General features: G+C 40.3%; 3 protein-coding genes across 8 annotated transcripts; 1 reads left to right on the top strand and 2 right to left on the bottom strand.

Moving 5' to 3' along the window:
* The first annotated feature begins 256 nt into the window (after window positions 1-256).
* Window positions 257-9497, top strand: LOC102707310 (pentatricopeptide repeat-containing protein At5g16860). Of its 4 annotated transcripts, none has more exons than XR_005811862.1 (4): window positions 257-3023; window positions 7722-7984; window positions 8784-8851; window positions 9046-9497. XR_005811862.1 is itself a non-coding variant. In XM_040524105.1 (2 exons), exon 1 carries the CDS (start codon window positions 343-345, stop codon window positions 2995-2997), a length of 2655 nt encoding a protein of 884 aa, XP_040380039.1. In that variant the 5' UTR covers window positions 257-342; the 3' UTR covers window positions 2998-3023; window positions 3497-4121. The 4 variants fall into 4 exon arrangements, 2 of the variants coding, with proteins under 2 accessions (XP_040380039.1, XP_040380040.1); XR_005811861.1 differs by having other exon boundaries at window positions 9028-9497; XM_040524105.1 differs by lacking the exons at window positions 7722-7984; window positions 8784-8851; window positions 9046-9497 and adding an exon at window positions 3497-4121.
* Window positions 9498-11217: 1720 nt separating this feature from the next.
* LOC102707030 lies at window positions 11218-13140 on the bottom strand. 2 transcript variants are annotated; one of them, XM_015837441.2, is made up of 3 exons: window positions 13069-13140; window positions 11560-12485; window positions 11218-11386 (listed from the first exon to the last, which is right to left on the bottom strand). In XM_015837441.2, exons 2-3 carry the CDS (start codon window positions 12463-12465, stop codon window positions 11285-11287), a joined length of 1008 nt encoding a protein of 335 aa, XP_015692927.1. In that variant the 5' UTR covers window positions 12466-12485; window positions 13069-13140; the 3' UTR covers window positions 11218-11284. The 2 variants fall into 2 exon arrangements, with proteins under 2 accessions (XP_015692927.1, XP_006654246.2); XM_006654183.3 differs by having other exon boundaries at window positions 12967-13104.
* Window positions 13141-15385: 2245 nt separating this feature from the next.
* LOC102706751 (transcription factor IIIB 60 kDa subunit-like) lies at window positions 15386-24589 on the bottom strand. Of its 2 annotated transcripts, XM_015837799.2 has the most exons (21): window positions 24180-24589; window positions 23849-23960; window positions 23588-23669; window positions 23426-23501; window positions 23265-23350; window positions 23098-23174; window positions 21890-21946; window positions 21706-21818; window positions 20616-20695; window positions 20428-20514; window positions 20162-20242; window positions 18949-19089; window positions 18680-18871; window positions 18089-18170; window positions 17922-17977; window positions 17731-17811; window positions 17570-17644; window positions 17393-17476; window positions 16451-16498; window positions 16072-16128; window positions 15386-15852 (listed from the first exon to the last, which is right to left on the bottom strand). In XM_015837799.2, the coding sequence occupies exons 2-21, from the start codon at window positions 23908-23910 to the stop codon at window positions 15685-15687; spliced, it is 1785 nt and encodes a 594-aa protein (XP_015693285.1). In that variant the 5' UTR covers window positions 23911-23960; window positions 24180-24589; the 3' UTR covers window positions 15386-15684. The 2 variants fall into 2 exon arrangements, with proteins under 2 accessions (XP_015693285.1, XP_006654245.1); XM_006654182.3 differs by lacking the exon at window positions 16072-16128 and having other exon boundaries at window positions 24180-24587.
* Window positions 24590-26271: the final 1682 nt, after the last annotated feature.

The following is a 26271-nucleotide window of genomic DNA, read 5'->3' as shown; positions in this document are numbered from 1 at the left end:
ACTTGTGATGAAATGATGGGATATGATGTCAATGAGGTCATCACTGGGAGTTGATAATTGATCTTCCATGATATTAGGTTTCAAAAAACTGATGTCCAGATAAGAAGGATTTTACAGGATAGTAGGATACTAAAATTATTGATTCTGCAACCCTGATGGATAGAATGCCAATTCCTATTTGTGATCCCTGACTTCTTTCTTCATTCACATTACATTATTTTCTATTATATGGATGTAATACATATGATATCTTTTTACTAATTGAATTATATTTGGTGATACAGTGATGCAATGGCTGTTTTTTTGAGGATTCATTATGCATAATGGTACTGTACTGCGACTATGCTTTTCAACTTGCCTAAGGCAATAAAACCAATTGGAGCACGATTCCTTTCAGGTGCAAGTGCAGCATGCTTTGGTGTAGATGTTCATCCTACTTACTTAGCATCCCTATTGAAGGAATGTAAGTCTGGAAAAACAGTTCGTCAAATTCACCAAAAGATAATTGCCTCTGGTCTTCTTTCTTTGCCCACACCATTATTGTCAGTGTCACTGCCAGCATTGCCATCTGAACCATTTATATCACCAAGATCTCTGGGCACTGGCGTTGTCGCTTCTTATCTTTCTTGTGGTGTTACCGACTATGCTCTCTTGGTGTTGGAACGTGTTACACCATCACCAGCGGTGTGGTGGAATCTACTTATCCGAGAACACATCAAACAAGGCTGCCTTGACAGTGCAATTGCTGTCTCTTGCCGCATGCTGCGTGCTGGAACTAGGCCAGATCATTTTACTCTGCCACATGTATTAAAAGCATGTGGAGAGCTACCTTCATACCTTTGTGGTATCACATTCCATGGATTGATATGCTGCAATGGCTTTGAGTCAAACGTCTTCATATGCAATGCATTAGTGGCAATGTATTCCCGCTGTGGTTATTTAGAGGAAAGCCACATAGTCTTTGATGAAATAATTCAGAGGGGTATTGATGATGTTATCTCATGGAACTCAATTGTTTCAGCCCATGTTAAAGGGAGTAATCCTTGGACTGCATTGCATCTGTTTTCAAAGATGACACTGATTGTCCATGAGAAGGCTACAAATGAAAGGTCAGACATCATTAGCATCGTCAACATCCTCCCTGCATGTGCTTCTCTAAAGGCAGTACCTCAAACTAAAGAAGTCCATGGTAATGCTATTCGTAATGGCACATTTCCAGATGTTTTTGTTGGTAATGCCCTGATCGATGCTTACGCGAAGTGTGGTTTGATGGAAAATGCTGTAAAGGTTTTCAACATGATGGAATTCAAAGATGTGGTTTCTTGGAATGCAATGGTGACTGGGTACTCTCAAAGTGGGAACTTTGAGGCAGCCTTTGAGCTTTTCAATAATATGCGCAAGGAAAATATCCCATTAGATGTGGTGACATGGACTGCTGTAATTGCAGGCTATTCTCAGAGGGGATGCAGCCATGAGGCACTCAATGTGTTCCAGCAAATGCTTTTCTCTGGGTCCTTGCCAAATTCTGTCACAATCATCTCCGTGTTGTCTGCTTGCGCTTCTTTGGGAGCATTTTCTCAGGGTATGGAAATTCATGCTTACTCAATCAAGAACTGTCTTCTAACCATGGATTGTGATTTTGGTGGTGATGATGAGGATCTTATGGTGCACAACGCATTAATTGACATGTACTCAAAGTGCAGAAGCTTCAAAGCTGCACGCTCCATATTTCATAATATACCTCTAGAGGAACGCAATGTGGTAACGTGGACTGTCATGATTGGTGGGTATGCACAATATGGGGACTCAAATGATGCCCTCAAGCTTTTTGTGGAGATGATTTCAGAACCATATGGAGTAGCCCCAAATGCTTTCACGATTTCGTGCATTCTGATGGCCTGTGCACATTTGGCAGCCCTACGTATGGGTAAGCAGATTCATGCTTATGTGCTTCGTCACCACCGATATGAGTCATCTGCATACTTTGTGGCGAACTGCCTCATTGATATGTACTCGAAATGTGGTGATGTAGATACAGCTAGGCATGTATTTGATAGCATGCCTCAAAGGAGTGCTGTTTCTTGGACATCAATGATGACAGGGTACGGAATGCATGGTCGTGGTAGTGAGGCCCTGGACATATTTGATAATATGCGGAAAGCAGGCTTTGTTCCTGACGATATAGCCTTCCTGGTTGTTCTTTATGCATGTAGTCATTGTGGAATGGTTGATCAAGGTCTAGCATACTTCGACAGCATGAGCGCAGATTATGGTTTGACACCCAGTGCAGAGCACTATGCCTGTGCTATTGACTTGCTGGCCCGGTCTGGGCGATTAGATAAGGCATGGGAAACAGTTAATGACATGCCAATGGAGCCCACTGCAGTAGTTTGGGTTGCACTACTGAGTGCCTGTAGAGTACATTCAAATGTTGAACTTGCTGAACATGCTCTGAACAAGCTGGTTGAAATGAATGCCGAGAATGATGGATCCTACACACTAATCTCCAACATATATGCCAATGCAGGCCGGTGGAAAGATGTTGCAAGAATCAGACACTTGATGAAGAAATCAGGAATTAGGAAGAGACCAGGGTGCAGCTGGGTCCAGGGTCAAAAGGGGACCGCGTCTTTCTTTGTCGGAGATAGATCACACCCACTAACCCCGCAAATTTATGCTCTTCTCGAGAGATTAATTGATCGTATCAAAGCTATGGGATATGTTCCTGAGACGAACTTTGCATTGCATGATGTTGATGAGGAGGAGAAAAACAATCTTCTTGTTGAGCATAGTGAGAAGCTTGCTCTTGCATATGGTCTCCTCACAACTTCCCCTGGTTGTCCAATAAGGATCACAAAGAACCTACGTGTATGTGGTGATTGTCATAGTGCATTCACCTACATTTCAAAGATTGTGGACCATGAGATCATAGTACGAGACCCCAGTCGTTTTCATCATTTCAAGAACGGTTCATGCTCATGTGGTGGCTATTGGTGAGGATTATATTTGCGAAAGCATCAGAGGTAGGAGCATAAGCTAAGTAGTAGCTAACTATGTATTACTATATGTTTACCAACAGAAAGGAAATGCTGTTCTAATCTTTATTCTTTATACTTGAGCCATGGAAATTTTCATTTTGGGCATCAACATGGTCTCCTAAATACAACTCTGATAACTAATCTACTGCAACATATTTGTGTGACAGTATTTTGATCACAAATCTCTAGCCATTTTATGAGGCCTAGCTGTACTTCCACTTGCATTAACCTGATAGAGATATTATTTTTGGAATTGTGGATTTTATGCTCTGGCCTTAACCTATTTGAACTCATCATGTGAGAGGATGAGACTAATACCACCATACTACTACCTTCGCTCTTTTTTAACCTGCCATTTTGGACATCGCTAGTCTCGAATGCATATATTTCCTAATATTTTTGCATGTATTAATAATTCATGATTTTGAGGTTTGACTGCATTACTGCATGCATTCTAGGATTGACAATGGAGCCATGGAGGTAGTGTATAACACATGGGCCCTATGATTTATACACCTACAGACATAAAACCCCTCAGAAAAATATGGTGCCTCGCTGACCATTGTTTTCTCCAAAACTAGTTTCTGACTGGCTATGGGAAGAACTGACTTTTCCATCATTTGGAAATATTTGAATCACATCATTATATATCACAGAGAATTGAGACAGATAAACATATTATTCTGCATTTTTGGAGTATAGCAGTCGTAATATTATACTCCCTCCATCCCAAAATAAGATCATCTTTTCTCTCTGTTGTTTGTCTCAAAATAAGTTCATTTTGGAGTAATCATTGTATTGGAGTTTGTGAAAAAGAGGGAATATATTGGATCTGTATAATGAGGACAATTGCATTGGGATTTGATAAATTGGAGGGTGTTTTAGTCACTTTGTTTTTGCAGTGTTATGCGTGAGATAAGTGAAAAATGTAGTATATGTGTGTGTGCACTTGGCTATATATATGGTCACTCCTTGGGTGTGAGATGTTTCCTCTAATCCTTTCTATATGGTATGAAATTCCAGGTTTCCTTCTGCTGCCCCAGCTTCCTAGCGCTACCCCTTCTCTAGCTGCACCTCATCTCTTCCTAGTGCCACCGCTGCCCCTCTGGACGCCATGTGTGCCTCCTCTCCTCTGAACCTCACCTCAGCCATGCTTTCCCAAGTGCATGCCCACTTCAAACCAGCACCGCCACGTCGACGATGTCAGCCACCTCGGGCGCCACCTCCAACACCTTCAGCGAGGTAGCAGGCACCATCGCCGTCAACCCGTTTATGACAGTCACAGTCAAGAATCTTGTTGGAGTTGAAGAATCTGAACTACATTAAGTGGAAGGTGTTCCTCCACACCATCTACAGGAAATTTGATCTCCTTGACCACCTTTCGCCCTCTAAGGCCTAGGAGGAAATCAACTAGTATATCTGCAGCTGGTAGTTCAGCTCCATCACCGACAACATCCTCAACCTCACAATGGAACCAGAGCAGACGATGTGTGCTCTTTCGGTCATCATCGACACCCTATTCCAGACAACCTGAGGAACCTCGTGCGATCTTCCTCAACTATGAGTTCCACTCCATGACGCAAGGTGATCAGTCCATCACCGACTTTTGCCAGTGGATCAAGACGGCGATCGATGCCTTCCACAACATCGGTTATCCGGTTTCTAAGTCCCTATTGGTATTGAACCTGCTAAGCGACGTAAACCTCTGCTTCTCCAACATGGCTGACAGCATCGCGTGTGTCAGTACTCCCTTCCTTCGCTGCCGCATGCAATGCCCTCGTCCTAAAAGAACTTCATCTCGCCAACAAGGTCAATGTGGTGACAGCAACAGAGCTGTTGGCGGCCTCGCTATGCAAGGCAGCTCCTGCTCCTCTAGGGTGATGTTGGTTGTCTCCAATCAGGGTTGCGGTGGCAATACCACCAACAAGCGCAAGAACGACAACAACAACAGCAAGTCCATGGTGGTGGCTACAGTGGTGGCGGTGGCTTCCCCTAGCCTTCCTTTGGCGCGCCACAACCTACTAGGTTGTCGTTCTACTTTTCCCCTGGGCCAGCCAACTGCATCATTGATGGGCCGACCAGCAAGGGTGGTGCCCTCCTAGCATTGAGCTTCTTTGGCGCATTCCGCACTACATCCGCTGGCCCGTACTACTTTGTGTTGACTCCAACATAGCCCTAGCCTGGCTGGGATCAGGCCAACCTTGTTGCCGCTCTGAACTAGATTGATGCTTCATAGTCCCAACCCGTGGATCCTTGACACCGACGCAACTTCGCATATCTCCTGTACCGACGGTATACTCATTACTCGTATACCAAATTTTCACACCTTTATCACTATCGGTAATGGTCATACCATCCTTGTCATTTGTTGTGGCACTACCAAATTGGATCTTAAGCATGTCCTTGTTGCTCTGTCCTTGGTTCGCAACATACTTTCAGTTCGTCAGTTTACCAAATTTCCAATACTTCCTTTTATATCCTTTAATTTAGGATCTTGTACATACACTTGGCTACATAATATATGGTCACCCCCCTCACTAGGTGTGAGGTGTTACCCCTAGTCCATTCTACAATATCTTGTTTTTAGATAAAGAAAGTTTTTATTGATCTTAGATGATTACGTCAAGGTGATACAATCACTCGAAGATCACTTCCGGTCTCTGCATAACTAAGATGCATACAACCAAAAAACTAGGCGCAAACTTTGCCATTTATTACAAAATAGAGCAAAACAGCTAAGAAGAAATCCTTAATCTAGACTGCCACCCATATTCCTTGGTAAAAAACTTCGTGACCACTAGTTCCAACTACTGACACACCATAAACACCATATTCCGTGAACTAGGCTTCTGGAGGATAGCCCATGTACGGAGCAAGTGAATAAGTCTGAAAATAACCTGTAGAGAAGAGATTATCTTTTTGTCAAACGCTGTCTCATTCTTGCATAACCATAATGACCAACAAGTTGACGTTGCCCTAGCAAGATAAGTGACTTTATATCTTTCCAAAACCCAATAACCAATTACCAAACATATGAACAGCAGAATGAGGTGGTGCCAGACCTAAAGCTATTTGAATTATGGACCACACCAATCTCGTAAAAACGACACTGAAAAACAAATGAAGAATTGATTCATCTTTATTACAAAAACAACAATTCTTACTACCCTTCTAGTTTCACTTTGCAAGATTATCCTTTGTCAGGATTACTCCTCGGCACAGACACCATAAGAAAATTTTGAGTTTTAAGTGGAATTTTTATCTTCCAATGCAACTTGTTGATATTGGGAACATCACTGTGAACTAACGACAAGTAATGAGATTTCACTGAAAATTCTCTATTTGTAGTTAAATTCCAATTGAAATCATCTTGAGCTTGCATAAGCTCTAAGTTAGCGATTCGTGTTAAAAGATTGTCCACGCCACTAACTTATTACCAATAAGATCCCTTCGCCAGGATACATTTGGTCGGTGATCTTGTAGCACATTCGCAATAGTAACCTGTTTATTCCTAACGATGTTATAAAGGCAAGGATACTATTCACGCAATGTTGTTTGACCTAACCAAATGTCTTCCCAAAATCTTATTTGAGAATCATCTCCGATGGTGAAACTACCAAAACGTACAAAATCACTCTTGACTTTAATAAGACTAGCCCAAAAATGTGAGTCCCCAACCTTCCATCGTATCTTGTAGAGGTGTAAACTCTTTTGGTCCTAATCAATTTTTGTATGTCGATCTAAATGTGGCTGCTTCTTGTACCATCTGGAATATGTAGTTAGCTCTTTCAAAGACATCAGAAGCTGTCCTTGTTGGTGCCTCCTGACAAATGCATGCACTGCAATTGCAGGAAGCCCTTTCAGGTATGAAAACTAATCAGTAATCTTTATCTGGCTGGGAGATTCTTTCATGATACTACTGCATGCCAAGTTTGGACCTTTTTTTAAGATATAATTCGTACCATTGCTTAGACCATTGAGTAACAACTGTTTGCCTAATATTGAGGTGAAGAAAATCACTAGCATACTGTTCTATTCAGATTCACCTGCTTCCGTTGTGCGATATTTTAGAAATGATTGTTATTTTTTTCAGCTAGGTAGATCCTGAGTAAAGTCCATTCATTGTCTGCTTGGAAATTGCAATTGTAAATTGTTTTTTGTTTTTTTATTACCTCAGTCCCAAAATAATGCTCTCTTCTAGTTCAAATTTGATCTAGAAGGGAGCACTTATTTTGGGATGGATGGAGTAGTATTCATCTACTTCTTTAGGGGCTGCACATGCTTCCTGATATGCCAGAAGTGAATAGAGGTCGATGCAACACCTCTATTTGACATGTTTAAGTAGCAGCAGCAATAGTAGTAATTTTAAAATTTTGCTCTACGTGGAAGGTCGATAAAAGTAATCCTAGCCATCTCTTGATTTGATCGAAGACCTCATATTTGATGTTGGATCCTAACCTCCAAATCACTCCAAAAAAAATTGCATTTGAAAGGCATCAATTTAAAACTTAATGCATTTAACAGTCATTTTAGTGCCTGTGTCCCTCTCCCTGAGAGAACTCTGTCCCATCACTGTCCTTACCTGGATTACCTTTTCATGTTCTACCTCGCATTTCTTTAAATGCTTCAGTCTTTTTTCTTCTCGTTTCAGCAACCCAGTGTGAAAATTCATTTTCTGTGCAGATGATTTAAAAGGTTTTTAAAAGATTAGACTAGGAACCACAGAAATGTGATGTTTGTCAAATGCGCAAAATGCTTTGGCACCCACCTCTCCAGCATCCAGGTTTGTAGTTGACTTCTCCGCACCGCCGCCGAGATGGCTCGCTATCACCGCAGCAGCAGCCACCTTCGCCATGCACCGCTTCAGCTGGCCACAGATCTGGGTTGACCCACTTCACTGGCAGGATATTTCTCCCACCACCTGAAGGCTGCTGCTCCACCTGCAGGTTTTGTTCATCGACCATCTCACCTCTCTCCCTCTATCTGGTCCATGTAGTTCATGTGGGATAATAACAGTTTTTGTGATGTCTGGTCAATGGATTACTTCAGGGTGAATTTTGCTTCAGCCTAAGACTTGTCCAGAATCAATCAGGCTAATTTTGCATAATAGAAGGCTATCTATTGCTCTACTTACTGATTTTGCTTCAGCCTACGACTGAGTCATGCAGATTTATTGCGTTGCTTGATGATTTTCATGAATACTTATATGTCTCACCACAGAAAAAAATGATCTTATTCTTTTTTGTCAATGTTTGCCTAAAAATATATAAGCCCCGTTCTCCGAGGTGAGATTGTTTTACTAAATAATATCATATGGCAAACCCAGAAAGTTTGCTATTTTTCACACTAGGCTGCAGAATCTGCAAAAGGGTGACAATAAGATTTTAAATGTGTATCTGGGCCATGTAATATAAATTTGTTCCTTGACATATAACTACGATATGGTTTAATTCATAAATTTGTATACATCTGAGCACAACTGATGTCAATTTATTCTGTCCAGTTAGTAATTTATCCAATAAATATTTGCCTTATCGAAAAAACATTTTGTGCTAATTACTATCTCTTTTGTTTGTCATTGAAAGTGGGTGCGGGGATAATTTCTGAGGTCGATTTATTTTGTCCAGTTAGTAATTTAACCAATGAACATTTGCCTTACCAAAAATGGATCATGTGCTAAGTACTCTCTCTCTCTCTCTCTTTCTTTGTTGTAAAAAGTTATGTTCCCTGGTTTGCAATTGACAGTGAATGCGGGGATAACCAATGTACAAGAAGCCAAGCCGATTCGTTTGCTCAAAGATCATAAAATCCAGGTGCTGTACGTCTGAACATTTCCATTTTTTATTACTATTATATTTTTTAAAGGACACTGGCTGTACGTACATCTGTGCATCTCTGAGAGAGAGAACGAAGAGTAAATTAAGGAAGAGTAAATTAAGGAGAGCATTAAGATGAGTATATCAAAGAACTAAATTGTGATGGTTTCCAGTGCAAATAAAACTCTCAGGATCAACATGAGAACGGCCTTCTTCAGTTTCAAGATCAGTGACATTGTTATAAGCGGTCAGATCAACAGCAAGGCACCGGTTGGATTGGACCAACGGCGGTGACAGGCAGCACCAATGCAGGGAAGTGGTCAGACCGATCGACGGTCAAACCACAGTTATCTGGACGGTCCGGTTAGACCGATCTCCATTTACTTCGAGAGTAACTTTTAATTCCACTAAAAGTTTTTGGTTTTTGATGTCACAACCATCTACCCCTCCTACTCTGGTTTGCTTAGTTCTTTTGTGTACTATCCAGCAGATTTTGTACTTATTTTACTAATATTGTGGAAGTACATGAATTTGTTGCTTTTAAATCAGTGACATGCACTTGGATGGTAACATATTACAATCAAACTGCCTTTAGCACAAGAAAGGTCCACGTTTTTGTTGTAAACTTTGGTATGTAATCAAAGGTAGCAGGAAGTATCATGAATTAAATCTAGAAATTGGTATGACTGCATGTTGCTGTGCCCCTCTTTCATCTCTGTTTATTCGTTAGGATCAAAAAACTAATGTTTGACATTCTTGTAGTATATGCATCGAAATAAAATTCATACAGGAATGCATGTTAAATGAATTTGAACTAGAGAATCAGTCCATAGCACAAATGTATCATATACATGCACGTGGCAAGAGAGGCAGAGAACATAGGCCAATTTTGCAGGAGGGGGGGTGCAGGCCAATTAGACATGAAAAACTATGTGAACAGCACTCAATGCTATAATGATGACACAATTCAAATTGCAGCCTCATTATTTAGCTCCTACTTATGCTAATAAGCCAAAATTTAAATTCTCAATCTTAAATTTGCAGTTGATTTGGAAGTTTTATCGTAGTTTATTTTTTCAGTCTTTGCTTTTAAATCACTAAGTACACGCATATAAAAGTTTTATTCATAAATTATTTTTTATTTAAAAATATGTTGTTTGGTTTTTTCCTAAAAATACCAAAGTCTGATTTTTTATGACCCACATTCTACTTTTTATGGGTCCAAAAATTCTTCTACAAAACAATCCATCTCTTTTATCGGTTTTATAATAAAAGGTAGATGGCATTGTAACTTCGCCAACGACTTGCCCATTAGGTACTATTTTGTTAGCCCAATGGTAAGGGTACTAGATTGATCTTCTATTGGTGGTCACCAGGAATCATTAATTCCACAATGTCTATTGCCTGACAGGAATTGAAGCTAAAATCAAACAAATGAGATTCTTTATCTATAATCTTTTAGTGACTAGAATGGGATAATTAATATCCCCTATCAATCAAGTAAGGGTCCTATAAGTATAAGGTAATCTCCAAAATGTCAGACAAGGCGGAAATCACCCCCTTGGAGTTTCAAACAAAAACTACAATCATATTTACACTATAAAAATTAAAGCATTTTTTTCAACTTTTTAAAAGTCAAAAATTGCCCTTTTTCTGATACAATATGGACTTGTTCCCCTCATACATTTGATGGTAATCAGAATTCGATGCTTATCAACGGAATGTTTCTCGGCGTGTTAAAGCTTGTGGATTGTACATGGTAACCCATAGTCCCAGACAGTACAATTTGTACTCGGTACTCGGCGGCAACTATTATATTCTTGGACTAACCTATATATTTTTATATTTAACTAGCATTTACATTGTTCAAAATGTACTAGAGTGACCACAACGATTGTTTAGAATATAGGTGTTTGACATGAAAATGATATATACACAAGTTTGTTATAATTAAATATTTCATAATAGCACACTAGCGTAAATATTTTTGGATTTATTTAAAAAAATTGAAGGCCAAAGTTGTGCCATATTAACTTTGAAAAGTAATGACATCATGTTGTGAGGAGCAGCATTTAACTCTGGCTAGCGGGATTAACTGATACAAGAAATAGTATTTTTGATAGATGATTCTCAATTTATATGCCAAAAGAAAATGAGTTCCTTGGACAAAATATGCAATGATACAATAACGGTATGCTTTACATCATAAAACCTAGCCCATTTGAGGAAAATCGTAAGGGAAAATATGGTTGTAACCAAAAAAAAAAAGCATCCATAATTTTGTACCCTTTGCTGTATACTGACTGACTGAGTGGAAACAACTCTTCAACTAAACCATGCAGTATCCATCTTGCATTTTGCTGTCTTCAACTCAGCTTGTATTCAACAAAAAAAAAAAAAAAGCATTTTGCAGCATGAATGCCATCGACTCTAACTTGAACCACCATCTTTCATCTTGGCTTCAAGATTCTTTACAACATTGGTTAGAGATCTCACATCCCGAGATTTAGCCAGCTTACCATCATTGTCATACTGCAGAAAAAGGACAGATCATTTCAGATATCGCATGACTGCAGTCCATATATCTCCTTTCGTCACAGAAAAATGACAATAAGTTTCCAAAGCAACAAAGAGGGCACAACCATTTCAACTGAAAAAGCATGTGTTACACGTTGTAAACTAACAGGATCAGAAAAAGGTCTGACCTTTTCAAGCTGCAGAGCATGCTCCTTGAGCCCATCATCAGTGAAGCCCTTCTTATGAACAGCCCTGAGGATCTTGAACAGGTGTGACTGGAGAGACTCGGAGCAGTGCTGCTCGAGGCCGCGCTCAGGGAAGGAGGAGTCACAGCCGAAGGGGCACTTCATGGGCCTCATGGGGCAGACGGTGACGCAGTGCCTGTCCATGTCGCGCCTCATGAGCCGCTTCTCGCAGCTCTGCTCACACGTGATGATCTTGAAGGGGCAAGCCGAATCGTGGTCCTGCATGCAGCGGACCGAGACCATGGCGCGGCACCCCTCGTTGGGGCAGGTGACGGGTCTGAAGTTGCACTGGGCCTTGTGATCGGCGAGGCGTTCCTCGTTCTCGTACTTCTCGGGGCAGTGGTACTTGGTCTTCAGGTCCACGTTCTTGAGGAGGACCTCGGCGATGGCTTCTCTCCTCTCCAGCGGCCAGAAGCGGGTCATCTCCATCTCCTGGACGAAGTCGTCGATCTTGTCCTCGCGGCTGTCGCTCATCAGCCACCCGGAGACGTGGCCAATGATGTTCCTCTTGGTGCTACTGAAATCATCCATGAAAATGGAGATGATCTCGAACGGGTCCTCGGGCATCTCGTTCTCCTGGTCCTGGTTCGCTTCCGATTCGATGAGCGAGTCGGAGATGAACGTCTCGCTCCTCTGCGTGACGTAGTCGACCATCTCCTTCCTCATGTCGACGGCGACGACGGACGGCTTCTTGAAGAGGTCGCCCGTGGTGCTGTCGACGCATACCGCACCCAGGCCAGGGAGCAGGAACTGTGCGAGCTTGTGCATTGCCTCTGAATCACAGTAGCTGCACTGGAGAAGCAAGCCTTCGGCCCTTACCGGCCCAGGGTCTGCAACTGGGAGCTCCATTTCTGCACAGTGATCACCACCTGCAGATGCAGTAATCCAAGGGGAACACGCGCAGGAGTCAGGATCAATGCTGGAAACATAAGCATGAATGAAATGGGGTAACGAAAAATGTGTCCACCTATTGATCAAATGTTTGAAAATTTTAATTTCATCAATTAAATCTGATCACTACTGTTATTTGAAGTCGTGCACGTAAGTTAAAAAGCCCATAACACCTCCTCCCCAATGCAATGCATTGCGTCCGTGTTTGACAGAAAAAACAAAAAATCAAACGTTTAATCCATAGCAAAAGTGATGAAAAATTGCTTGATCCTCCCAACACCAACAAAATATAATATATGAAGTTGGACTGATTAATTCAAGATGAAAGACAATTGATTGTGTCACCGACGAACATTTTGGGATTCAGAAAACTACTACCGTATTTTGGATTGAGAGAAGAAAATGGATTTTATCATCTTGAATTCGACGGCAAAGAAACCAAAGAACCGAACGGAGGACCTGGATCAAGCATTAATTCAAGCAGTTCGACAGACAGCGTCTTGCAACGGGAGTGCAGCGCGAGGAGGAGGAGGAGGAGAGCATCTCGGCTGGATCGCTCACCGGTGGGGCCGGAATCGCCGTGGGCGGGCGGGGGGCTTCTTCTTCTTCTTCCTCCTTGGGTGGAAGGGCGCGCGGCGAGGGAGGGGAGAAGCAAAGAATGGCCGAAGGAAACGATACAGAGCGACCGACTGGGAGAGGAACGCGGCTAGCGAGACGACGGTTCTTGTCCCCTTCTATTTAGGAATTTCTTTATTACTTTTATTTGCATGCCCCTCTCTCTCTCTCAATACTCTTCCGCATCCTGTCCCCCACTCTAATTTAGAACGAGTACGATACATAATGTAAAGTGAGTTTTTAAAAATATCATATCATATTTATATTTACATGGAGGAGACATAAACGAAGAGAGAAGAAAAACGAGCTATGGATTTACAGCCAGCTACAATACAAGCTTCAAGACACTGTGTGTGCATGAGAGGTGAAACATGCATTGACGATGTAGCATATAATTATGTGAACTATTATATAATTTGGCTCTATATTAGCTATTAGTGATATGAAAAAAAATTTAGAGCTATTTGTTACCTATTCTATTGACCTTGCTTTTATGCACAGTACACTGCATGATGAAACACGTAAGACCAACTTTTCAACAAACTTTAAACGATTATAACTTTTAAACTACTCCCTCTGATTTTGTTTTTTTAAAGTTGACACCGTTGACTTTTTATTTACATTTCACCCTTTGTCTTATTCAAAAATTTTGTTCAAATATATAAAATTATAATTCATACTTAAAGTTACTTTAGTAATAAATCAAATTATAACAAAATAATCAATAATTATATAATTTTTTTAATAAGACAAAGGGTCAAACGTAGATCAACGAGTCAACGGTATCAATTAAAAAACAGAGGGAGTACTTATTTGGTTTATGATTTGATTTTACTTGTTACAATTAAATCTTTAACAACATGTCATACGATTATATTTTGCTAGAAAGAGATATATCCAAAAAAAATTGAACGTTGTTTCACCCGTAACTCTAAATTGTTTCATTCATGATAAAATGTTTCAAGTTATTTTATGAAATGTTTCAAAGAGATGCACCATTTAAAAAATACGGACTATAATACTGATGAACAAGTGAAACATAAAAGAGAGTGTTATGAAACATACAATATATTTGCAAATACTAGATTTTGATTAAAATATTTTTATATCACATATGAAACATCAAGTCATAACTATTGCAACGTCACAAAAGCCTTGCTAAAACATACAAAGAGCATTGTGTGCAAAGGTAGTGAAACAATAGGAAATGCTAACCGGAACATAGAAATGCCCCCCTAGGCGACGGCGTCGGGAGGGCAGCAGCGTTCCGGCGCGGACGCTGCCCGAGAAGGGGGAGAGGTCAACGAGGAATGGTCTTGCCTGGCTTTGGGAGTGGTGGAGTACGGGACGGGGGTAGAAGCGAGGGCGGCCGGCGACCAAGTGGTGACACTTATTTCATATAGGATGATTGCATGGTCCAATGATAATTATGCTGCTACGCTGTAACCCATGTAATGTACTCCCCAAATCGTAGTACCTAATTACTAGCGTCATGCCTATTTTGCCGCGCAACGCTCCCTCGCACGACCCAAACGGGATACAAAATCGAACAAACACCATCGAGTTTTTGATAATAAATTCGTCTAATAAATAAAAAGGAAACTTACTCGTGCGCCGTTTCCAGATTTTCAATGGTATGTTGCTCCGTAAGTCCTATAAAAAAAACCCCCAACATATTATTGGATGTGACATATATACTGGATGCACGATTTTCTTTTATAAGTTCTCCCCTCCTTCCGTCAAAACTCAACCTCATACTCCATTTGCACCACGAATAGATTCATTGTTCTAATATAGATCACGTTTACTACTAAATTTACTTTCTATTTTACATTCTATTGGCCGGAGGGAGTAAGCAATTCCATTTGCACCACCATCAAACTATTTGGTTTAGATTACTAATCCGTTAGTCTCTTCATTTTAGTCTACTTTAGTCTTTAAAATCCCAAATACTAAAATTATATTAGTTTATTGGTCCCTTCCATAGATACTTATTAAGACTAAAACTTCCTTTTACACCTGTCCCCTAACAAAAATTTCTTTATATGATACACTTTTAGTCTTAACTAAACAGTAAGGACTAAAAATTTTAGTCCAGAGACTAATTTTTACTCCTAAAACTAAAGAACCAAACACCACCTACATCTACAGGACCACATGTGCAAACAATCATTCCAACGCTGAACATTATTTTTTGTTTGAAACAAAAAAAGGCCACATCATATTAAATGTAGACGTGCTCTTTTACTAAGATTCACGCAAATGACGACGTGCAGACCACTCAAGCTACATTAGTTTTTTTTTTCTTTTTATCTGAGCCTTATACAAATTGCAATCACTTGCTTTCGCTGTTCAATAAAACAAATACAGTTACAACTTGCAACAACTTCTCAAATATCACCAGAAACTAACAAGCTACACTGCTACAATGTTACACTGTCTACTGATTAGCTCTGTGATCGTTAACTAATAAGAATTATATGTTATTGTAAAATTAGGTAGTATATGCCATTCCCAGGAAAAAAGATGCAACAATTCTTCCCAGCATTGAGATATCAACTATTAAAAATCAACACCATCATAATCATCGTAGGCTCCATCACCATAGCCATCATAGTTGTAATCAGGATAATCATAACCACGTTCAAATGTTTCACCATCACCAGTGTCCTGTCCATACTGATCGTTGAAGTCCATCTCTTTCTTTGCTTTGCCGTCTTCTTCTTTGGTCTGTTCACAAAATTCAATAATTTAATATGCATTCAGTCAGAAAACAACAAAGTAGAACATAACAAAATCAGTAGTAGGATACGATTGCCATTCCATTCCACAGAATGTAGAGCAAGGAACGTCTGTCACGGGCTTGTGGATTAAGTTAATCGGGAATTGATCGCAGGGCACTAGCCACGAGCCTGTGATTGATGGCAGCACGAGACTACTAGGCAGTACCTCATTTGCCCTGGAGAAGAGTGAGACACAGAAACTGGGTTTTCTGCCTGCATGATCCTGATCCAATACACAGCCTTTCCTTAGGTCAAGGTGGCCCTAACAAATTGATCTAATTGACACTCCCTCCATGTGCAAATATATGATGTTGTGCGTCAAACAAAAAAAAAATAGGAGTAACTGTCAACAGAACAAAATCTAAACGAGCTATCTTAAAAAAAAATTAAATGACTAACAAATATTGTTCTAAACACTACTCGTGGCATGATTGCTTCATACCTGTTCTGTATATTGACAACCCCACATGAAAACATAACAGCAACTCACAGCAGCAAATGTTTTATAAAACCAGTGAATACAAAGAAAAAGAGAGAGAACATACATTGTACAATTTGTTTACAGCTTCATCATTGATCTTTGATCCAAGTCTCTGCAAGTAACAGCATTATATGTTAAACTTTAGGTCGTTTACATGCTACAAGCCCACAAGATGGAAAATGTGTGAATAGGAAAAATACATGGGAACAAGGAATCATGTTAAAACCAGAGAATTAGAAAACTGATGAATTCTCTGGGGGAATGGTGTTTGGTATGAACAGTGGAAAAATATAGGACAGAAATCTTAGGGGTCAATAGTGTTCATGCTTTTTTAATCAAGATTCAGTGTCTACTCAATCTATTTGATGTTTGCTTAATGGCTATCGTTGGAGGAAATTCCTAGCTACATTGAAACAAGAAAATTGTATAAAAGAGATGTCTCTAGTTTGCTATACAGTTTTATGGGCTAATTATCTCACTTGTTTCACCAACCAACACTACAAACATTGCCATGTTCGACCCTCCTCTTTTGTCGGTGGAGAATCAATGGTGAAGTAGATTTTGTTATGCGTATGATTACATCTAATTAACACAACATAACCATCCAAGCACCTAGCTGCTTGCACTAGGGAAGATGAACATTCCATACGTGTTAAATGACAGTAGATTTCTCTTATAGGCCATTTAAAGCGCATGTCATACTGGAAACAAAAATATACTCCAAAAAAACCTCCATTTTTCATGTTTAGACTAATCATGTATTGATGTATTGCATATTTAAGGCCATTGATTTTCAAGTTTCAACAATTTTCTACTAGATGCAACCAAACATGTGGGCAGTAGGGGCTACACAACAGTCTCATGAGTAAGCATACTATGAACATGGATAAAGCTAGGTAGTATAGCATGCACTTACCCAGTATATAGTAGAGGATCCTCTACTTTTTCCATAAAAAGTAAATGAAAAATATTAACAAGGCATGAGGATGTATCAAACATTTTCTACCTTCCGTTTCAACATGTTCTGTGTTGCTTCTGCTGGTGTCTGAGCGGGCGTTGCATTCTTGGTGTCTTCATTATGTCTTCTTCTCTACATATGAAACATCCATGGTTAATCACAAACTAAAGTGAGCATAGCATATATAGACAAAGAAAGCTTGGTAGCGCTAGAAAATCTTCGTACTTTCTTCTTCCCCTCTTCCACAACCACTCCTCTAGCCGCCAGTTCAGCTGCTAATGCATCTTTTGCTGCTTGTTCCTGTAAAAGCAATTAGCTGAGAGAGCCACATAATGTGGTTAAAATAAGAAAGTCCTAATGTTAATAAGTATAATTGGCTAAACTACCTCAAGGTACTCTTTATTCATTTCCTCCCAGATAATTTTTTTGTATTGTGTTTCTTCCTCGTTGTGAAGGTACCCATCAACCTAGAAATAAATAGCAGCACTGATAAATCACAAAGAGCATGTAAAGACGACATAACCTCAAGTTACTCTACGAAATATCTCGAAGTGATCTCATGAATAGGATAGAGTACCTCCACATCGTCAATATCAGAAAAACTTTCGGGTTCATCTGCTTTACCCTTTTTACCTACGGATAAAAAAAATGGCATTCAGCAGGAATAAACTTACCAAAAGGGAAACAAAACGGGAAAGTGAATTTCTTTTGTGGAATATCATCATTCATGGTACAGTAAGAAACCTTCTTCAGGATCTTTAGAAGCTACAGGATCAGTTGCAACATCCCCAGAAGTAATGGTCGAATTCCTATCTCCAACGAAATTCTGTCAAAATAAGGAAAACTGAGTATTCAGATTAAAGAAATATATCATGTGTGATACAACAGAAATAACTAATCCTGTAATTCAGATGTTTTAACAAATAGAGAAAATCCACAAATTCAGATACTTCAACATAATTATCACAAAACTTCAGATTAAGCCACAGATCATAGAACTGAATTGACCATTAGAAACTACAGATTTTAGGAGTTAGATCCTTAGCACTGTTGTCCTAATAGAACTTTTAAATCGGTAACTTTGTGATAAGATGCTAAATCTGTAGTTATTTGACACTGTGACAGAAATATGTAGTTCCCTAACGCCTTTCCATATGGTAGTCACATACTCATATAACATAACTGTTGTATTTGTACGGGATTTAGATGATCCAAAGTAACCTTCTTTTGCCCTTTTTGATGAACTACAAGAGTGCATATTCAGTTAACTAACAAAGGAGCAATCTATGGTAAATAGGATACCAGTAATGAGCTTAACTATGTTAAGGATATTACCTTTGTAGGTGTTGTAATGGTATTCTTAACATCGGAATCATGTGTCTCACAAATTGATTCCAGTGTTGGCTCTTTAGTTGCAGGAGCTTCCAATTCCGTAGCTTTTTTAGCAGCCTCCAGTCTTTGCTTTTCAGCTCGTTGGAAAGCTGGAGGGTCACGGCCACCCTCCAGTCCACCAGACAGTTTGATAAACTGAACAAACAGGTCATGTGTCAAGAATGAATGAAGTCTCAAAACCAATCTATTATGGACGTATAAAGGCCTGTTACTTTGTTGTAGCATTTTTTACAGAGTCCATGAGCAAAATGTTCAGCATCTTTATCCTTGTGCTTGCAAAGTACTTCTCCAGACTTTGGTGCAATTTTAATAGCAGGCACTTGTTCATCAGCCTTTGCCAAAAATTCTTCAATCTAGCAAGACGGGATGAATAGAATACATCAAATGCAAGCTAGAAATCTGTCCAACCACTTAAGTACAAAAAAAACACCTCTCTAATCATAATCCTGGTGCAATGTGCATGTTAGGGACAACTACCCTCTGCCCTTTGGCCTTGTCAACTATCCCAGAACCCAAATGGATTGACAGCAAAATACAGGTTGCAGCACAATAAGGGAAGGGAGAACAGGAGATTCATTGCTAGCTTTGACCTGCCAACACATCCCCGGACCCAAGTGGCATGACAAGACCATACAGGTTGTTGCGGAACAAGTGCACAAAACTACACTCTTGTATATTCCCTGCTTAGCTTAATGAAAAGATGCAGAACCCCATCACTATGTATGGGATGGCTTCATTTTTTAGAGTACACGGGATGATTAGTCCAGTAAGAAAACTCTATCCAAAATTAAGGAAACAAACAGATAACTATTCAATCAAATCTTATGTCTAAATTAATAAATGTACCACAAGGCACCATGAACATTGGTAATGTCCCTGGGACGGTACAGGAGGGAGGGGTGGCGCCCTTCACCCATTGCATGGGCCCTAATGGGCTGCACACCATTTATAATGTAGAGGTCAAAATGGAGACAATGAGATATTCAAGTATTAGATAATAGTTGTAACTGATGACACGAAAACATAGACATGAAAGGCAATACCCAGTTCTTTACCAGATAGACCACAGGGAACCAGATTGAAAAAATGGCACCAAAACTAGCTCAATGGACATATTCCCTCTGTTCTACATTATAAGACTCTCTGGTCTTATCTAGATTAATATGTATGTTAATGAATCTAAACACATATACATTGATACATGAATGAATCTAGACAAACCAAGAAAGTATTATAATATGGAACGGAGGAAATATGTTTTAGAAATAGACAGTTTAAAATGACTTTGTTCAAAGGGAAAAATCATACCAAACAATCAACTTACTGCTGGCATTCCCATGTTTATCACAAATACATTGCTTGCAACAAATATTACAAGTAAAAAGGATCAACTTTGGCAATTTCCTGGAAAAAGAAGATCCATACCGTTAAGCTACCCGAATCTGTATTTTCAAACTCTATCAAGCGCTTAGTTAGTGTTGCCTCGCAGACATGCACAACAGCAACCTATAAAACATAAAACAGAAAATTTATGTCACTATGTGCTGCGACATAGAATCCTTGTATTCAAGTCCAAATTACAAAACATAGAAAATGTGGCGTGCACATAGCACATGCTAACTGATACAGAAGGAAAACATTCATAATACAATTCTAGAATGTGTATGTCTGACAAAAGAATTTGGGCTTACAATATCTGCCTTGGTATAATCATATCCATGGGAGAGGGCAGCTATATATAATGCAGCACCACATAATCCACTTGGCTTCCTCCCAGTCTGCAATACAGGACAAGTTATTACAGCTATAAAAAAATAACATAAAGTTATTACAACCATAAAACAGAACCTAAAGAAGGTATTAGGAAAAAGATACTAGCCTGCATCCAGTCTCGCTTCATACTAGCTACAATTCGTAAAGCTGTGTCGGAGACAGCATTATCCCTCTTCCCCAGTAAACCTACAGACAAAACCAATAAAGTGACAAAATAAAAATATTTGGTTTCCTTACTAACCAAGCAATTGCCTTCTGGCCTTGCCAAAAAAAAAAAAAAGCTAAATGTATGATCCTCAACAATCATGCCTGGCAAATATCTCAAAATCAAAAAAGAAGAAAAGAATGCAGCTTGTGTTGCAATCGAACTCTCACAGGTGGGCAAGACAACTGTGAAACTGTTCGGCTATCATGTAGCACAGTCCGATTACACATGACTTTAACATATACAAATCTATCAAATAGTTGAAATTAAATATAATATGAGATTTCTTTTGGCCAAAAAAAGATTGTAAGAACATTGATAAATCCTTGGGGAAGAATTATCAAATAGTCTGCCAATACACTTGTTACTAGGTCTAGGTGTCAGTGCAAGAGCCTATGACTTAATCTGTTATGGGTAAAAGTTGGATTGGGACTCCACATTGTCAAGTTAAATTCGATTCTCCAAGTCAATCACATGGAGATTATGAGTTAATTCAGATTTCATGTTTAATTGCAATTTCCAAACAGAATTCCACTCAACATCTTTTCCCAGGAAAATGAAGCTGGCACCAACATTGGCTCAGCATGGGCCGGCCTCCTAGAATTGCATCAAAAACAAACAATCCTCCTACTACCATTGAATAACCCAGGCCCACATATTCAAGGTGCATGGAAAATGAATGGATGTATAGAACTAAAAGTGTTGAGCACGATGTACACAAGAAATAGCACATGTGTCATCAGACGCCAAATTTAAAAAATGCATATGCCCATACGTTTTTCATCAACCTAATTTTGCCATCACTTTCTACATATCTTGGCTCTTAATTTCTGCATATACCTTTCATTTAACAGGTGGGACTTTGGCCCCATACTCTACCCTTTTTCCCTTCACCAGAAGTAGGGAGTCAGTGGAGAATTCACCACTCACCCTCACCACTTGAGCTTCTTTTAAAGTACTATAGACACATTCCAATGCAGTATCAACTTACGTTCTGTAAAACGATGTATGAAAAGGCTGGGGTCGATGAGCTTTTGGATAATTGGATGTTCAGCGAGTAGCAAAACTTGGCAAAGCTGCAGAAAAACAGCGCCTAGGACATAACTGAAACAAAAATCCAGATGATCCATGTCACTAAGTGCTAGAAGATAAGGGAAGTAGAACAGAGCACTTACACACTTATCTGCAGATGGTCCGAGAAATCAATAAGAAGATATGCCTTTTTACTTTGCCTAGCAAGAAAGTTAGGTAAATGTGAACATTAATATCACCATAAGACTGAAAAAAGAATATAATGAGTGTCAGGAATGAATCTATATCTATATAAAAGAAGGCAATAGTGATAGCAGTGAATCTGACACCCGACCATTGGTGTTGTTTTCTTTTTTTACCAACTACCCCTTTAATGTTAAAATGGATTTTCTACTTGTTGGTAATATCTTATTTCATCTCTAGAATACAAGTTTACCATGCAAAGCCATCTGCAGGGATGAATGCATCAAAAATCTCACAATTAACTTGTTCCAACAATGTTAGCACATGTATAGTTCATTTTTATCCATAGCAAAGAATGGGTATTTAGCTACAACAAAAGTTTGAAACTCAACAACAATATCCATGGGATGTAAATAAAAAAATCAAATACTGGACAACTTAAGCATCAAAATTACTAATGAGGATACCATGAACTACCTGTGATTGCAAATATAGCACACCATTTAGGAGATGGACATAGTCTACAAATGACTTTGACTGCTCTTTCTATAACTACCTAGATGCTTGTGTATTTTCTACGAGGAAACACATTCATGCACATCATATGTTCTCTAAAAGAAATGGAAGAGATTTTTACAATACGACCATTATCAAGGTTTAAAAGGTTTGGCCTTTGTCAGATCCTAGGATTTATTTTGCAATTACAGGGAGTATTATGTAAATAAACAAAAGGACAAAGCTAGCATCACCAGCCTTTGCCAAAAAAGAAAGACAGGAAAAATGAGCAGCATAACCAGGCGGATAAGTACCCACACTTAAAAATTTAGGCAAGAGCATTTTTTACCACATGGAAGATATATTTGAGGGCCATGCATGGCAGCCTGGCAATGTTCAGCTTATGCTGTTGGTAGAATTTTACATGTATTAAGCAAATCCATCGCAAGTGTTCAGTTGTTCACTGGCATGCTTTCTAGTCTGGAATAGATTAGATGTGTTTACAGTTTAGGCATTTTATAAGTGGCTTTTAGTGCTTGTTTTATGAACTCACCTGAAAAGAATCATGTTCAAGAATTAATTCAATTAAAAGGTACTACTTGACAGGAAAACAAATACAATGGTTGAGAGGACTTTCCACAAAACTCAACAAATTAATTAGGTAACAGCATACCGGCAGGCAATATAAAGGCAAGCAGCAGCAACATGAGTTGTCCGACGTCCCCTTGTAAAATTCTTGTCAACAGCTAGCTAAACTTCAACATTAAGAAACATCAATATCACCATCTACCACACTATTTTAGACATGATAAGCTACTGAATAGTAACAAAGACGCATACTGTATAATAGCGATGAGCCATGCTAATGATAGTATCTCCACCAGCCACATGTAAACTGCTGACAATCTGCCTAATCTCCTCTTTTCCTGGTAAAACAAAACATGAACTTTAACTGAAAAGGTGTCAGGGAAATGAAATAAAGGAATGACCTGAAGTCATACCTTTTTGTATAGTTCTATCATGGGATATTGAATTGCCACTCTCAATGCTTGACAGAATACTACCAGCCAATCGGGCCTATACAGCTCCAGAACAAATCAGCATGAGAGCTATATAGGAAAAATAAATAAACCAAATACTAAGAAGTGCAGTGAAAGATCAACCTGCCCATCAGCGCCCTTTTGGAAAGTAGGCTCACCGTCATAAACCTGATCATCAAGAACCTTCCCACAGAAACCACAGCATCTAGTCACCATATAAAAAATTACATAACAACATGCACAAAAAGTGTTAGGGCAACTTCATAGAAATCCATGGTGCAACAACTAACAGAGTGACAAACAAGGCCATGCTTATAAGCAATTTGAGTTTGCACTTTGCAGTGAATCAGAAGAACAAATAAAGGACAGGAGGGGAGGCCTCACGTGTAGTTTTTGTCAGGGTCCTTTATGACGGGGCAGTTATCTTGACAATGAGAACAGTACATTGCTAAAGATAGGTAGACTGCAGAAGAGAAGACACCCCCAACTAATCAGCCTGCGAAAATTCCAAAAGACTACATTTTTCAGCTCAGTTCGAAGCCCGAATAGTTAACATTTTTCACATCAGCCAAAGAATTATACATCACGGTTCTCTTGTTTGATTTGGCTTTTTTTTTAGTTGGGTTCACATGGTTGTTTCGATTCCCCAATCCTAACAAAATCATCTTAGTCCAAAAGTTTTGAAACTTCACTAGTAAAGTGCGACGAAGCTTACTCAGATGGCGGAGCAGGGAACGGGAGCAGCGGCTTCGGCGGCGCCGTTGGGTTTAACACTCGCCACCGCCCGCAGGCACAGGAGGGGGGAACCGCTAGAGATGAGCGGCGCGCACCGGAGGGGAGGGGCGTCCGGCCGGCCGGATGGGTATGTGTCAAGGCCGCGGAGAGGCGGACGATGGGGCTCGTAAACCCTAGCTTGGCCCCGCGCGCGCCACTCGCCTCGCCTCGCGCGCCAAGGAAGGCCGAAGGAATGAATCCGGGGAGGAATTCGCAGCTATACTACTGCTGGCATGGGGGAGAGCGTGGAAGGGGGGAGCTCGTCGGCCGGCCGCCCGCCCGCCGCCGCGCGCAGTCTCCCTGCCTGCGTACGGGAAGAAAGAGCGAGGAGGAAAAACGGTACCAATCGGGAAGGGAAGGACCGAAGGAGTCGATCCACTCGCATTGAATGTAAAAGTTTTTAGCACACGGGTGTAACTACGTCTTGCATACTATATAAGTAGCCATTAAAAAATATGAAAAATTTTGATAAGATAGATTAATATGATTTTTATCACTCTACAAACATGCAAGTTTAAATTCGACTTCTATAGGTTTTAGCAAAAAAACAAATAAAAATAAAACCAACTATACGCATATTCATAATTATTTTTTGTTATTTTTACTGCAACTTGTAGAAGATGAATTTAAACTTGCATGTTGATGCAGTGATATTACTCATATTAAACTGTCTTGTTAAATTTTTTTCATATTTTTATGATTATTTAGATAGCATGCAAGCAACGGGTGTATATATACCCGTGTGCTAAAAAACTGCTTCCGCATTGAGTGGCCCTGTTTGGAAAGGCTAAGACTATGTGAAACGGTCGGAGAGAACAATATTAGCAAATTGCGGGGCATTTAAATTTTTGGCACTTTTAAAAATGTACGATAACAGATTTGTCGCTCGCTGTCTATGACCCTCGTATATTAACATATAGATCCACTGGTAAATCTGTTATGACCAAATGTAAGAGTGGCAAAAAGTTAATTATTCCACAAATTGCTCGTGTGTTACAACGAAATTTTATATTTTAAAAATATCATTAATATGTTATTAGCAATACAAGCATACTAATCTCACATGCCCGTAAGTTTTTGTTGTACATACCATGCACATCAACTAAAAGAGGAGGAACACTTTCACGATTTTATATTTCTTAGGCGGGGTCTAATTTAGACTTTCTGGTTCAACTTTAAGCTCGTTCGGCCTTCTTCCCACGCGCGCGAACACCCCTATGGACCCAAGCCGCAACCTGGTCCTCGGCCGCGAAATCCTCCCCCCTCCCCCCGTGCGCGGACTGTTTTTGGCCCAATTATTCCCGACCGTCCGATCTAGGGTCGGGCGATTGGATGACTGGCCGACGAGACAGGGGAACAAAACCCCTCGACCCAGTCGCTGCTGCCTCAAACACTAACCCTAGCCAGTGCCTTCCATCTCCCTCTCCTCCAGCGATCTTCCCCTGTCGCGGATTGGCTCGGTGGCGACAGCACTCGGCTTCTCGCCGGTGCACGTACTCCAGCCGGCCCTCACCTGCAAAGCGCTCGGCTTCTCACACTGGCACACGTACTCCAGCCGGCCCTCGCATGTGGCCCCTTCCCCTCCTCCTTCCTCTCGCCTCCTCGACTCGCCGGCGCGCGCGCTCGCTCGCGAGGGAGCTCGCCGCCGTCGAGTGGTCTCACGGCGGTGCCCCCGCTGGTACCCGCACGCATTAATTGCGTGGCGATGGCCAACCACTCGGTGGCGCAACGGCCCAGCGACCCAGTGTGTCAGTTGGCATCCTCGCCCTCCTCTAACGGTAGTTGGTACTCCCTCCTCTCTTTGCTCCCTTTTTGGGTAGGGATGGCAACGGGTCGGGTTTGGTGCGGGTAGAGCAATTACTCACTTCCCAACTTAAAGGTTGCGGGTAGAATTTCTACCCATATCCACTGGTAAAATATGATACCCATACCTGTACCCGTCGGGCGGGTATCGGGTACATGTCGGGTCTACCATTTCACATGTTAAAAGCACATCAAAATAACCATTCTAACATATACAACAAACTAAATAT

This window comes from Oryza brachyantha, chromosome 5 (assembly GCF_000231095.2).
Source record: "Oryza brachyantha chromosome 5, ObraRS2, whole genome shotgun sequence".
NCBI classification, from domain to species: domain Eukaryota; kingdom Viridiplantae; phylum Streptophyta; class Magnoliopsida; order Poales; family Poaceae; genus Oryza; species Oryza brachyantha.
This window is presented reverse-complemented; position numbering and strand designations above follow the sequence as displayed.